This window comes from Leucopleurus acutus, assembly GCF_964270905.1.
Source record: "Leucopleurus acutus genome assembly, chromosome: 5".
NCBI lineage: Eukaryota > Metazoa > Chordata > Mammalia > Artiodactyla > Delphinidae > Leucopleurus > Leucopleurus acutus.
In genome coordinates, this window is record NC_139147.1 from 6078881 (window position 1) to 6093195 (window position 14315).

The following is a 14315-nucleotide window of genomic DNA, read 5'->3' on the forward strand; positions in this document are numbered from 1 at the left end:
GGGTGCTTGCTGTACGCTAAGAACACATATTAACCCATTACACCCTCACAACCCTATAAAGTAGGCACAAATATTACCTACAGTTTACAAGTGAGGAAAATTGAGGCTCAGAGGTTGTGATTTGCTCAAAGTCACACACTGAACAGCCCGGCAAGGCCCAGGGTCAGTCCCACTCCAGGGTCTGCTCTAAACCACTACCTTTAACTTTTCTATGCTGTGGTTGTTATTCTACTGCGTAGGAATTGGGATTACAACGTCCTCTCCACGAGGACAGTATTTTGCTCGCTGTTGTACCTTAGGATTCCGAATAGGGCTCGTTGGCTATGCCGAGTGAATGAATCCGCAGCCTACCACGGCATTAAGGGAATTTTCTGGACCCTTGTGCACTGCTCCAGCCTCAAATCCTACTACTGTCTTCCAAGAGCATCCTAGTGACGCATGGTTCCCCCCCCCCGCCCCGCCCCGCCCCGCCCCGGGTGTCCCTCAAGGGACTGGGCTGCTGCGTGTCTATTGCCCGCTTCCTCCCACCCGCCTTCCTATCCGGCTAAGTCATCGCCGGCCTGGACTGCCTTCCCGGACTGCGAAGTTGACATCCTCAGCGTTGTACTGCATTTTCTTTAACCCTTTCTACAAGACTGCTGGGCTCTCCTAGGACTGCGGCTCGGCCTCATGATTCTATCTTCTTCTACTGCACGCGGCAACGTGGACTCTTAGTAAACGTTTGCTGTGCTCTCCAAGCTACAGAGGCTCAGTGTCCGCGGCCCCCCGGTCCCCACCCCCATCCTGTGACTTCCCCACATCCCTCCTCCACTCTCGGGGGAAAGCTTCTCGGCCGGCCTTCTCTTTGCGGGCGACACGATTCTCAGTTGTAAGGGTTTCGCGTCCTCGAAGCAAGCGATCTTCCGTGGGGGGCAAACACACTGGCCCCAGATGACCGTCCGTGAGGTCCTTTCCGAGAACCCGAAGCTGGCGACCGCGCCGCACCCGCCGCGCGCCCTGGGACCCCCGCTTCCGCGTCGAGGGGGGTCCGCTCCGGCCTTTGAAGCGGAGACCTGTCCCTCTCCCGCCCCCGCCCCCGCCCCCGCACGACCCCCACCCGACCTCCGCCCCCGCCGCCCGCCCCTCAGCGCAGTCGGGACGCCGCCTCACAATGGCCGGGCGCCTTCTCACCGCGCGCAGGGATCCCGGCCACGCGCGCTCCCCTCCCCCACGCGCCGCCTCCTCCGGGGCTCGGCCCCTGGCGCACATAGTCTCCGCCCTGCGCCCCCTGAAGCGGAGGAGAGGGAGGCGAGGAGCGCTCTTCCAGCCGCGGCCCGACCGCCGTTCGTCCGGTGGCGCCGGCGGCCCCCCACGGAGGAACTACTTTCTCTCCCTCAGGGGCACTACTTCGCGGAGGCGTCGGCGCTGGCGGCGCGCACGGCATGGCGGCGGCAGCGGCGGCGGCGGCGCGCCTGAGGTAGAGAGACGCCGGCCCGGTCAGGCCTCGGCGCGGCCTATACGCTTCGCTCACCCGCTCCCGCCCCGGCTCCGCGCCTGGCCATGGCGGAGTCCTCGCCCGCCCGACGCCCGGTGCCCCTCATCGAGTCGGGTAAGACGCGCCGCCCGCGGCGCCCCCGCCCCGGCCGCGGCCCCCTCCCCGCCGCCGCGCCTGCTCCTGACCCGACTCCCCGTCTCCCCGCAGAGCTGTACTTCCTTATCGCTCGGTACCTATCGGCCGGCCCGTGTCGGAGAGCCGCCCAGGTGAGTGCGGGCCCGCGGGCGGCGGCCGCGCTCCGGGAGTCGCGGCCCCGCCGCCGCCTGGGGTCGCGGGAGGAGGGCGCCTGGCGGACCCGGGGTGCGGCCCCCGCCCCCCTAACTGCGCGTCTCTTCGGCTGCAGGTGCTGGTGCAGGAGCTGGAGCAGTACCAGGTCTGTGCTGCGCGGCGGCGCCCGGCCCGCCGCGTCCCCTGCGTCCCCTGCCGGCCCTGCCCGGGGGCCGCTCTCCCGGCTCCCCCGTCCCCCGTCCCGCCGCCCCCCGCCCCGCCGCCCCCCGCCCGGCCCCGCGCGGTGGTCACTCGTGTGCGTCTCGGGTCTTTGCAGTTGCTGCCGAAGAGGTTGGATTGGGAGGGCAACGAGCACAACAGGAGCTACGAGGAATTGGTGAGAGTTTTGACATTTCCATCCCGGTGTTTCCGAGCGCCCGCCCCCCGCCCCCTTTTCTGGTCTCCTGCTGGAGGGGCGAAGTGACCGAGCGGCGCTCGGAGGGGGCGGGAGGGCGGCCCGGGCGTCACCGGGACGACGGGACTCCCCCCTGTAGGTAGTATTTTGCTTTGGGGTGGCCGGGTTTGTTTGGGTAGGAAACGGCTGCGGGGGGCGAGGTGGCGGGGTGGGTCCCCAGGTGCGGTGCTTCTGGTGAGAGCCGGGGGCGCGCCAGCCATTCAGCGAGCTGCTCTCATCCGTGTTTCTCCTGAACGCGACTTGTAACTCGACCTGTGATTGGTCTTCCTCCTTTTGCCCCGCCCATCTTCTCCAACCACTTGTTCCTAGGAATAGAAGCTTCGGTGTCTGAAAGGTGGAGAAATGTTCCTCTTTTTTTCCTCAGCAGAGTAATAAAAAATCTTGGCTGCTGTGAGACTGTGCCGCTCCTCCAATACTTGTGCCGCTGTAAACTGTGCTACACTTGTTGAATGCCTTAGGAAAGTTAATGTGATGAATTTTTATGTTGCTGTTTAGTGTATGTTACTTAATATAGGCTCTAAATACGCAGTTTCTTTCTGGAGCACCATTTAACATAGATTACAGTTCTCTTTCCATTGTATTTTGTCGTCTTTTTTAGTTGCTCTCACAGTATATATGATTTGGTTTGATTCATTCGTTTTGTCCTTAGTGAAATAAAACATTTTTCAGGAAAATATTTTTCCAATTTGTATATTAGGACAAAGGATTTCTTTAGTTGCCAGGTCATATTCAGCATCTTGTATGCACAAAACAACTGGGGGGGAAAAAAAGAGTTCCTGAATGATTTTTTATCACAGTTCTAATACCTGCAAGCAGAAGTTGGTAGAATATGATCACCATTGTTGAATTATACAAAAGAACAGAAATAGGGGGATTTGTTATCTGTATGTGAACAGTTAAGTATTTTTTTAAAAACTTAATTGTAGTTGATTTACAATGTTGAGGTAATTTGTGCTATACAGCAAAGTGATTCAGTTATATATACATTCTTTTTCACGTTTCTTTCCATTATGGTTTGTCACAGGATGTTGAATCTAGTTCCCTGTGCTCTACAGTAGTACCTTGTTGTGTATCCATCCTCTATATAATAGTTGGCATCTGCTGACCTCAAGCTCCCAGTCCTTCCCTCCACCACTCCCCCTCCCCCGTGGCAACCACAAGTCTGTTCTCTGTCTGTGAGTCTGTTTCTGTTTTCGTAGATACTGAACACTTCAGTGTTAACAGTTAAAGTTGGTTGAATGTAACAAAAGATTCTATTTCAATTGGCAGTTTTAATATTTGCCTTCCTAGAGTTTTTTGAAGCAAACACTTAAAAGTGAATATTTTCAAGCAAGTGAGCTCTAAAGGTTCTGTATCATGGCAGTTTTTATGTTTTCTTGAGTTTGACATTTTGAGACTTAAGGAAATGTTTAAAGGAGTGCTCCGTTTTATTGTTTTACTCCTGTTGGTAGGTGAAAACAGTGTTGTCAATGAAGCATTAATATTTTTTAAATTTATTTTTTATTGAAGTATAGTTGAATTACAATGTGTTAATTATTGCTGTACAGCAAAGTGACTCAGTTATACACATATATACATCCTTTTTCATATTTTGCATCATGGTTTATCATAGGATATTGACTGTAGTTCCTGTGCTGTACAGTAGGACCTTGTTGTTTATTCATTCTGTATATACCAGTTTGCACTGCTAATTCCAAACTCCCAATCCAACCCTCTCCCACCTCCCTCCCCAGAAAAGCATCATTGACATGACAGTGCAGTCATGCTGCTGAAGAGAAAATTGCTTACATTTTGAAATAAGCGTAATGCTGTAACTACTGGAAAAGTTTCTTTAAAAATAGATTTGTATATTTTTTGGCTTTTGCTGGTAGAATTGTTTAAAACTTAAAATTCTGCTTTAAATTATTCAGAATCTCTCTTTGTGATATATCCCTATGATGTGGCTGCGACATATGTCTTCTCATTGTCTGGATGATTTGTCTGATGGGTATCCTCTTCCTCCTTTACCTTCCTGCCTCCTCCTCTCCCAGCACTAAATGGTAGAGGATGAGTTTCCTGTATAGAGAATTATTCTTTTGTCAAAGGTATGAGTAGTTTCTAGTTCTCCAACAAAGTCTCCTTTTTTTAAAAAAAAAATTTTAAGAAGTGTTTAAATATACACAAATGAGAATAATGTAATGAATCTGCATATATCATAAACAAATTCATTAGCAATTTTTTTTTTTTTTGTCTTTTGGCCTCACCCTGTGGCATGTGGAACTTCCCTGACCAGGAATTGAACCTGCGCCCCCTGCAGTGGAAGCACGGAGGCATCACCATTGGACCCCTGGGGAAGTCCCCCAATTTGCTATACTTATTTATTTTTTTATATTTGGCTTGAATTGGGCTTCAGACAAGTTCCATGCATTGGGCCGAAATTAAAACACTTTTTATCTTGCATAGTATTTTTTTCCCCGTGCTGTTGATTTACTGAAGAGACTGAGTTATTCTGTAGAATGTTTCACATATTGGTTTTGTCTGATTGTTTCTTATAATGTTGTTTGTTTCTTTACTTTGTTTAATTTATTCCTTTTTCTCAGTAGTTCGCATTCTTGGATCAGAACCACCTGGGAGCTTTATAAAATCTGGATGCCCAGGCTATGCCCCAGACCAGTTAAATAAGAATCTTTGTGGTGGGGCTGGACATTACTATTTTTTAAAGCCTTTCAGGTGATTCCCATATCACTGTTTATAAAGCTACAGTTTATCTTAGACTTGTGGCCATGCTGTTATTCCAGCATGTACTTTGGAAGTAAGAATGTTTTTGATACTTCTCAGGAGAATTGAGACTAGTTATCTCTCAATACCTAACCCTGCATTAGCAGTTGGGCCTGTGAATTTAATTGGAATTTTTATGATTTATAGGTGGTGAAGAAAGGGGAAGAGTGAAATAGAAGTATAGAACTGGGCATGGGAATTGGGAAAGACTAGGTTTGTAAAAGGAGGGGTGTATTTAAAAAGGGGAAAGTGATTTGATATACTTTGTGATTGAGTAACATGATAGATCAATTTTTTTTTTTTTTTTTCGGTACGCGGGCCTCTCACTGCCGTGGCCTCTCCCGTTGCGGAGCACAGGCTCCGGACGCGCAGGCTCAGTGGCCATGGCTCACGGGCTCAGCCGCTCCGCGGCATGTGGGATCTTCCCGGACCGGGGCACGAACCCGTGTTCCCTGCATCAGCAGGCGGACTCTCAACCACTGCGCCACCAGGGAAGCCCGATAGATCAATTTTTGTAGGCAATCTCTTAACCAGAAAAAAAAAAAATCAGAAGATTCGTATAGTGTAGCCTATCATTAGGGGATTTATCGTCATTAAGTTGTCATTTATTTATTTTTGGCTGCGTCCAGTCTTCGTCGCTGTGCGTGGGCTTTCTCTGGTTGTGGCGAGCGTTGCAGTGACTTCTCTTGGTGCACAGCACGGGCTCCAGGCGCATGGGCTTCAGTAGTTGCAACACGCAGGCTCAGTAGTTGTGACTTACGGGCTCTAGAGCGCAGACTCAGTAGTGGTGGCGCACGGGCTTAGTTGCTCCACGGCATGTGGGATCTTCCCGGACCAGGGCTCGTGTCCCTTGCATTGGCAGGCAGATTTTTAACCACTGTGCCACCAGGGAAGTCCCTTGATATATATATTTTTTAAAATAATGTTTGAGTAGGCCTTTTGTGTGAGGGAAAGTCTTCAGAGTTATTTGTATTGAAATCAGTATCTGGTTTATTAGAATTGTAAGTGGTCATAGTTTTTAAACTTTTACGTTCATTTACAAATTTTAGAAGTCTAGTAACATATAGAAACAAGTATATTTGTTTTTACATTTTGATTAGTGTTTAATTTGTCACAAGAATTAAATCTTAAAATATTTAACACCAACTTAATATTGTTAATTAAATTTCCTTGGGGGTTTCCACACTATATATGCAAATAGATGATGATTTTAATCTATAGATGTCTCAAGATGGCAAACATAAGATCTAAGCATAATGTTTCTAAGAATTTAACTGTTGTAAGTATATTTTATTTATTTATTTATTTATATTTTTGCCCGCTCCATGCAACACGCGGGATCTTAGTTCCCCAACCAGGGATCGCACCTGTGATCCCTGCAATGGAAGTGCAGAGTCCTAACTACTGGACCACCAGGGAATTCCCAGTATATTTTTATTTTATTTTATTTTATTTATTATAAATTCATTTTAATTTATTTATTTTTGGTTGCCTTGGGTCTTTGTTGCTGCGTGCGGGCTTTCTCTAGTTATGGCGAGCGGGGGCTACTATTCTTTGTGGTATGAGTGCTTCTCGTTGTGGTGGCTTCCCTTGTTGCGGAGCACGGGCTCTAGGCATGTGGGCTTCAGTAGTTGTGGCATCTGGGCTCACTAGTTGTGAGCTTAGTTGCTCCGCGGCATGTGGGATATTCCTGGACCAGGGTTCGAACCCGTGTCCCCTGCATTGGCAGGTGGATTCTTAACCATTGTGCCGCCCGGGAAGTCCTATTTTATTTATTTTTATTTAAAAAAAAATTTATTTATTTGGCAGCATCGGGTCTTAGTTGCAGCATACGGGATCTCTCATTGTGGCGCGCGGGCTCCAGATCTTGCGGGCCCAGTAGTTGTGGTGCGTGGGCTTAGTTGGCCAATCAGTGATCGAACCCGTGTCCCCTGCATTGGAAGGTGGATTCTTAAACACTGGACCACCAGGGAGTCCCGTAAATGTATTTTAAATTTATTGTAGCAAATTATTCTTTTTTACTCTTACAAACATTAAAAATAGTTCAGTTATTACAAAACTTATTACTATATCAGAATAACTATAACTTGCACAAGTGTATTCATACTTCTTTTCTTCATCTCTACTTGTCAACCTTCCTCGGTTTATGAATTCACTGTCCAAACCAAGGGGAGAGTGGTATTACCATCTTGAGCTCCCTACTGGATTAAGGACTCAGGTTATGATTGAAGATTATGACCCAGGTCTTGAAATTTGGGTGCACTGCCACATAGACTCTACTGTAGTCTCAAATTGAGCCTTTTTTAAAAAAATAGCAAGGCTACTTATTTACCCATTTCAGACAGAACAACTCCTGGGACTTCCCTGGCGGTCCAGTGGTTAAGAATTCCCTCTTCCACTGCAGGGGGCATGGGGTTGATCCCTGGTTGGGGAACTAAAATCCCATATGCTGTACTGCACGGCCAAAAATAAATAAATAAAACTCTGTTTTCCCCACCTGTATTGCAATTAGTCACATTACCATTTTATTTTCATTGTGGGATTCTAAAGACCCTTCATCCTGAGTGCAGCTTATTTCTTTCCTCTCTGCATTTTCTTTGTACTTGACTACAGAGATCTATCATTCTACAGGCATTTCATTGACAACACTTGGGAACACTTAATGATCATGGTAGTGTGATGATAAGTTACAGTCTAGCAATAGAGCAGTATTAAATCAGAAATTTGGGTTTTGGTGCCAGGTGGCTAGGCTGTAATCTTGACTTTTTAGCATTACTTACTAGATGTTCTAAGGCAGATTATTTAATCTCTACCTCAGTTCCTCGATCTGCAAGACAAGGGTAATAATAATTATATCAAAGTGTTGTGAACCTTATATGGAAATAAATGATTTTGCAGTGTTTATTAGTAACAATGTTGATAGGACAGTAAGTCATAATATTGTTAGACTTCCCCTTCACCTAATTTATATTTGTAGGGTCTTATGAAATAACAAAATACAGTCTTTATGAGCTCTAACACTTGTATGAATGATACCTGGTATTCACCCTTATGGATGACCACAGAGTAGGAAGGGGAACGGCAGTCTCTATACCTTAGTGCTGAATAACGGTAGTGGTGTCACTATCTGAGTCACTTAGCCTTGACTCTGCTACTTTATTATTTATTTATTTATTTACTTAATTTTTTGGCTGTGTCGGGTCTTAGTTGTGGCGCACAGGCTCAGCAGTTCTCACGGCCTTAGTTGCCCCGTGGCTTGTGGGATCTTTGTTCCCCAACCAAGGATGGAACCCGCATCCCCTGCATTGGAAGGCAGATTCTTAACCACTGGACCACCAGGGAAGTCCCTTGACTATGCTACTTTAAAAGAGAATAGTTATTAGTTATTTTGTTTTCATAGGCTCATCTAATCATAACAGTTACTTTCCTCTAAAGCAGGGGTCTCTAACCCCTGTGCTGCAGACTGGTACCTGTCTGAGGCCAGTTAGGAACTGGGCCGCACAGCAGGAGGTGAGTGGCAGGCAAGCGAGAGAAGCTTCATCTGCCGCTCCCCATTGCTCCCCCCCATCACTTACATTATGCTTGAACCATCCCCCCACCAACCCCCCCCCCCCCCCCCGCCATGGTCTGTGGAAAAATTGTCTTCCACGAAACTGGTCCCTGGTGCAACAAAGGTTGGGGACCGCTGCTCTAAAGGACAAAGGTCATGTGATGTTTTTCCTTTCAAATTGTCTAAATCCTTACAGATTTTAAAAAATCTTCCTATGTGGAGTTATCTGTCTCTCTTTTTTTTTCCTTAGTTCTTTACTTTGAAGCTATGTTATCAGGTGCATACAAATTCCAAACTTATCTTCCTGTTTAGTTGATCCCCCTCCTTCTTTCAAATGGACTTAATTTTTTAGAGCAGTTTTGGGTTCATAGCAGAATTGAGTGGAAGATACAGATTTCCCATATACTCCTGCTCCCATAGTCTCCCTCATTATCAACATCTCCCACCAGAGTGGTACATTTATTGCAGTTGATGACTATTTTGACATACCATGCTCATCCAAAGTCTATAGTTTATGTTAGTGTTCTCTTACATTTACATTCAGTGCTCTTGGTATTGTACAGTCTGGGTTTGGACAAATGTACAGTGACATGTATCCACCAATAGAGTATCATAGAGTAATTTTACAGCCCTAAAAATCCTTTGTGCTCTGCCTAAATATCCCTCCCTTCCTCCCTTCCACTAATGTTTTTGCTGTGTCCATAGTTTCACCTTTTCCAGAATTTGACCCTTATTTTATTTTTATTATTTTAAAATTTATTTATTTTAAAATTTATTTATATTATTTTTATTTATTTTTGGATGCATTGGGTCTTTGTTGCTGCACACGGGTGTTCTCTAGTTGTGGTGAGTGGGGGCTACTCTTCGTTGCGGTGTGTGGGCTTCTCATTGCGGTGGCTTCTCTTGTGGAGCACAGGCTCTAGGCACGCGGGCTTCAGTAGTTATGGCTTGCGGGCTCTAGAGCGCAGGCTCAGTAGTTGTGATGCATGGGCTTAGTTGCTCCGCGGCATGTGGGATCTTCCTGGACCAGGGCTCGAATCCATGTCCCCTTCACTGGTAGGCGGATTCTTAACTGTTGCGCCACCAGGGAAGCCCTGACCCTTTTTTTAAAAATTAGGAAATACTCTCTCTTCATACTTCTTGCCTTAAAGTCTAACATTGCCTCGTGTTATTGTAGCCAGCCCAGCTTTCTTTTGGTTAGTGATGGCATGGTATATATATTTTTTTTATCCTTTTACTTTTGGTATTCCTGGGGTCTCATTTTTAAAGTGTGTCTCCTGAAACAGCATGTAGTTTTATTCAGTCTTTTAGTTGGAGTGTTTAAACCATTTGTATTTAATATAATTACTTAAACATGATTGTGTTAGACCTACCAAGTATCTGTTTTATATATGTCCCATTTATTTTTCCTCTCTTACTTTCTTTTGGATTAAGCAGCTGTTATTCTATTTATTTTTTTTATTGCTTTTCCATAATATATCTTTTTATTGTTTTAGTGGTTACCCTAGAGATTATAATATGCATTACCATTTACTTTAGGTACTTTAACCACTTCTCATATAAATGGAGTTAAAACTATTAGTTGTCACCCTCTTGTCCTTTGGGCTATTAGCATATTTTACTTTTACATATGTTATAAATTTTTCCAGATGTTATTGTAGTTGTTTTATTTTATTTTATTTTTTTTGGCCACACTGCACAGCATGCAGGATCTTAATTCCCCAACCAGGGATCACACCCGCATACCCTGCATTGGGAGTGCGGAGTCTTAACCACTGGACCACCAGGGAAGTCCCTGTAGTTGTTTTAAAGTCAATTTTCATTTGCTTATCCACTTGTATATCTTTCCTGGTATTTTTAATTCCTTCCTGTCTTTCCATGCCTCTTATATGTGATTATTTTTTCTTCAGTCTCCACAACTTATTTTGGTATTTCTTTTAATGAAAGTTTGTTGGCAGTGACTTCAGTTTTCCTTTTTCTTTCTTTCTTTTTTATTGGTTTGAAAACTTCTTTGTTTTGACTTTATTTTTAAAAAAATATTTATTTTTTTGATTTATTTATTTTCTTAATTTTTGGCCGTGTCTGGTCCTAGTTGGCGGCACGTGAGATCTTTCATTGTGGCGTGCGGTCTCTTTGTTGCGGTGCTCAGGCTTCTTTGTAGTTGTGGTGTGCGGGTTTTCTCTCTCTAGTTGTGGCTCATGGGCTCCAGGGCACGTGGGCTCTGTAGTTTGCGGCATTTGGCCTCTCTCATTGAGGTGCGTGAGCTCAATGGTTGTGGCGCGTGGGCTTAGTTGCCTTGCAGCGTGTGGGATCTTAGTTCCCCGACCAGGGATTGAACCCGCCTCCCCTGCATTGGAAGGCAGGTTCTTTACCACTGGACCATCAGGGAAGTCCCTTGACTTTATTTTTAAGGTATTTTTTAAAATTTTTAAATAATTTTTACTCATTATTATTAAAAAAATATTTTAAAAAAATTCTTTTCATTTATTTTTGGCTGTGTTGGGTCTTTGTTGCTGCGCGCTGGCTTTCTCTAGTTGTGGCGAGTGGGGGCCACTCTCGGTTGTGGTGTGCAGGCTTCTCATTGTGGTGGCTTCTCATTGCAGAGCATGGGCTCTAGGTGCACGGGCTTCAGTAGTTGTGCGCAGGCTCAGTAGTTGTGGTGCACGGGCTTAGTTGCTCTGCGGCATGTGGGATCCTCCTGGACCAGGGCTCGAACCTGTGTCCCCTGCATTGGCAGGCAGATTCTTAACCACTGCGCCACCATAGAAGCCCAGATTTTTTTTTTTTAATTAATTAATTTGTTTGCTTTTTTTGGCTGTGTTGGTTCTTCGTTGTTGTGCGCGGGCTTTCTCTAGTTGCGGTGAGCAGGGGCTACTCTTCCTTGCAGTGTGTGGACTTCTCATTGTGGTGGCTTCTCTTGTTGCGGAGCACGGGCTCTAGGCACGCAGGCTTCAGTAGTCGTGGCACGTGGGCTCAGTCGTTGTGGTTCGTGGGCTCTAGAGCGCAGGCTCAGTAGTTGTGGTGCATGGGCTTAGTTGCTCCATGGCATGTGGGATCCTCCCGGGCCAGGGCTCGAACCGGTGTCTCCTGCATTGGCAGGCGGATTCTTAACCACTGTGCCACCAGGGAAGCCCCCCAGATTTTTTTTGTTTTTAAGCTGTGAAATTCTGGTTGGTTGGTTGGTTCTGGTGTTTTTTTCTTTCAGCACATTAATAGTGTAAAGCCAGCAGTCTTACTATTCCTTCTTTCAAGATAATGTTTTTTCCTCTGGCTGCTTTTTAAGATTTTCATTTTGTCTTTAATTTTCAAAAGTTTTACTATGATACACTGTAGCCGTTATCGATTACTACATAAAAAATTATCCTAAACTTAGTGACTTAAGACAACACAGATTAATTAAGTAATTATTTTTACTTGGTTGCGCCACACAGCATGTGAGATCTTAGTTCCCCAACCAGGGATCGAACCCGTGCCCCCTGCACTGTAAGAGCAGAGTCTTAACCACTGGACTGCCAGGGAAGTCTCACAGGTTTATTATTGTCTCTGTTTAAGTCAGGAGTCCAGGCACAGCTGAGCTGAATCCTCTGTCTCAGTCTCTCTCAAGGCTGCAATCAAAGTGTTGGCCAGAGCTGGGGTTTCAACTGAAAGCTTGACTGTGGAAGGATCTGCTTCCAAGTTCACATCGTTTTTGGCTGGCTTCAGTTCCTGGAATGGATTGTTAGACTGAGAGCCTCAGTTCCTAGTTGGCTCTTGGCTGCACTCAGCTCCTTGCCACATTGATCTCTCCAACATAACAGCATGCCTCATGGAAAGATGAAGGCAGAGAGGGCAGTAGTCTGCAGGCAAGACAGAAGTCACAGTCTTCTGTAACCTAATAATGGATGTGTTACTCAATGTTAGTGTGTTCTGTTGGTTAGAAGTAACTTACTCAAGGGGAGGGGATTTCACAGGTCTGAGTACCAGAAGGTGGGACTGTTGGGGTCCATGTCAGAAGCTGCCTACCACATGTGCCTAGGTAGATTTCTTGGCACTTACTTTGCTTGGGGTTCTCTGAGCTTCTTGAATCTGTAGTATATCAAGTAGTTCACTGTATAATTAAAGTCTCATATGGAAAGCATAGAAGAATAGGGCAGAATAAGTATTTTGAAGAGATAATGGCCGAGCATTTTCCAGCATCTGGGCCATCTCTGGGTCTGCTGCTTTTCGCCACTCCCTCTCTTGACCCTGGGTCTCATATTTTGCTTTGTTGTATGTCTCATCATCATTTTTTTTTTTTTTTTTTTTTTGCGGTACGCGGGCCTCTCACTGTTGTGGCCTCTTCCTTTGCGGAGCACAGGCTCCGGATGCGCAGGCCCAGCGGCCATGGCTCACGGGCCCAGCCGCTCCGCAGCATGTGGGATCTTCCCGGACCGGGGCACGAACCCGCATCCCCTGCATCGGCAGGCGGACTCTCAACCACTGCGCCACCAGGGAAGCCCTGTCTCATCATCTTTTGAAGTATACTGGGCCTTTTTGCGTTAAAAGAGTAGTGTAGTTAGTGTCAGTAAAGGATGTGCTTTTTTTCCTCTCTCATAGCTGTTAGTTTGTGGGGTTGGGTCAATCTGATTTGTAGCTGATCATCTCTGGCCTTTGGTGCAGCTTTAGTTGCATTCACTTCATAACTGGCTTCACGTGTTTTGAGGGTGGGATTGAGACTCTTGCAGCAGAGTTTGGAATTTGGGCACCAGTGAGATTCTTTTTTTTAAAATTAATTAATTATATTTACTTTGGCTGCGTTGGATCTTAGTTGATGGCATGCGGGATATTCGTTGAGGCATGTGGGATCTTTCTTTGCGGTGCACGGGCTTCTCTAGCTGTGGCATGCGGGTTTTCTCTTCTCTAGTTGTGGCATGTGGGCTCTGTAGTTGTGGTGTGCGTGCTCTCTAGTTGAGGCGCATGAGTTCAGTAGTTGTGGTGTGTGGACTTAATTGCCCTGCGGCATGTGGGATCTTAGTTCCCTAACCAGGGATCGAACCTGTGTCCCCTGCATTGTAAGGTGGATTCTTTACCACTGGACCACCAGGGAGATCCCACCAGTTAGATTCTTGAGAGGTCTATACTTTATAGCTGAGTTGCCTGCTTTCCAAATTTGTAAGATCTTGCGCTATTTTATAGTCCAGTTGCCTACATTTTGGTTCACGAAGAGTTCTCTTTGCTCTCCAGTTCTACCTTGTTGTCCTATCCCTAGCCAGCTGCTCTGCATCCAGTTTTTGGCCCTGTGCAGTTGGTGAAGGCCTGTGGAAGGGAATTGGCATGGGTGCAACTCACTCTGAGGAGGCTCCTTAGTGTTCTAATCAGTCGTCAGCCCACAGGTGGCTGTTTAAAAATTTGACAGATTTTTCCTTTTTCCTTATGTCTGCGTCAGTTCTTCCTGCCTGTCTGCTATGGATGAAAACAGCTGTGAGTGTTTTTTCTGTTCACAGAAGGGCTCATCAGTTCCTGGGGTACAGTTAATTTAGATTTGTTTCCTTAGCCCTGTGAAGGGGGTAGATAATCTAGCTTGTTCTCATTTTTAAGGTGAGAGCAATGGTTTTTCTTGCATTATCTCCTTTGAAATAGTTGGAATAGATAAATGATTACTTTTGACTTTTAAAAATTATGTGGCACAGGAATTCCCTGGTGGTGCAGTGGTTAAGAATCCACCTGCCAATGCAGGGGACACAGGTTTGAGCCCTCGTCCGGGAAGATCCCACATGTTGTGGAGCAACTAAGCCCATGCACTGCAACTACTGAGCCCGCGAGCCACAACTGCT

The 14315-nt window shown here is 46.0% G+C and overlaps 1 protein-coding gene across 3 annotated transcripts in view; it reads left to right on the plus strand.

The window, feature by feature from the left end:
• The first annotated feature begins 1435 nt into the window (after window positions 1-1435).
• Window positions 1436-14315, plus strand: part of BRWD1 (bromodomain and WD repeat domain containing 1) — a 122870-nt gene continuing 109990 nt past the window's right edge. For 2 of the 3 annotated variants that reach the window (XM_082840229.1, XM_082840230.1), the window contains exons 1-4: window positions 1436-1588; window positions 1682-1740; window positions 1878-1907; window positions 2079-2138. In XM_082840229.1, the coding sequence (XP_082696355.1) occupies window positions 1540-1588; window positions 1682-1740; window positions 1878-1907; window positions 2079-2138 (198 nt within the window). In that variant the 5' untranslated portion in view covers window positions 1436-1539. The remainder of the gene's footprint in view (window positions 1589-1681; window positions 1741-1877; window positions 1908-2078; window positions 2139-14315) is intronic. The other variant, XM_082840231.1, reaches the window with a different exon arrangement.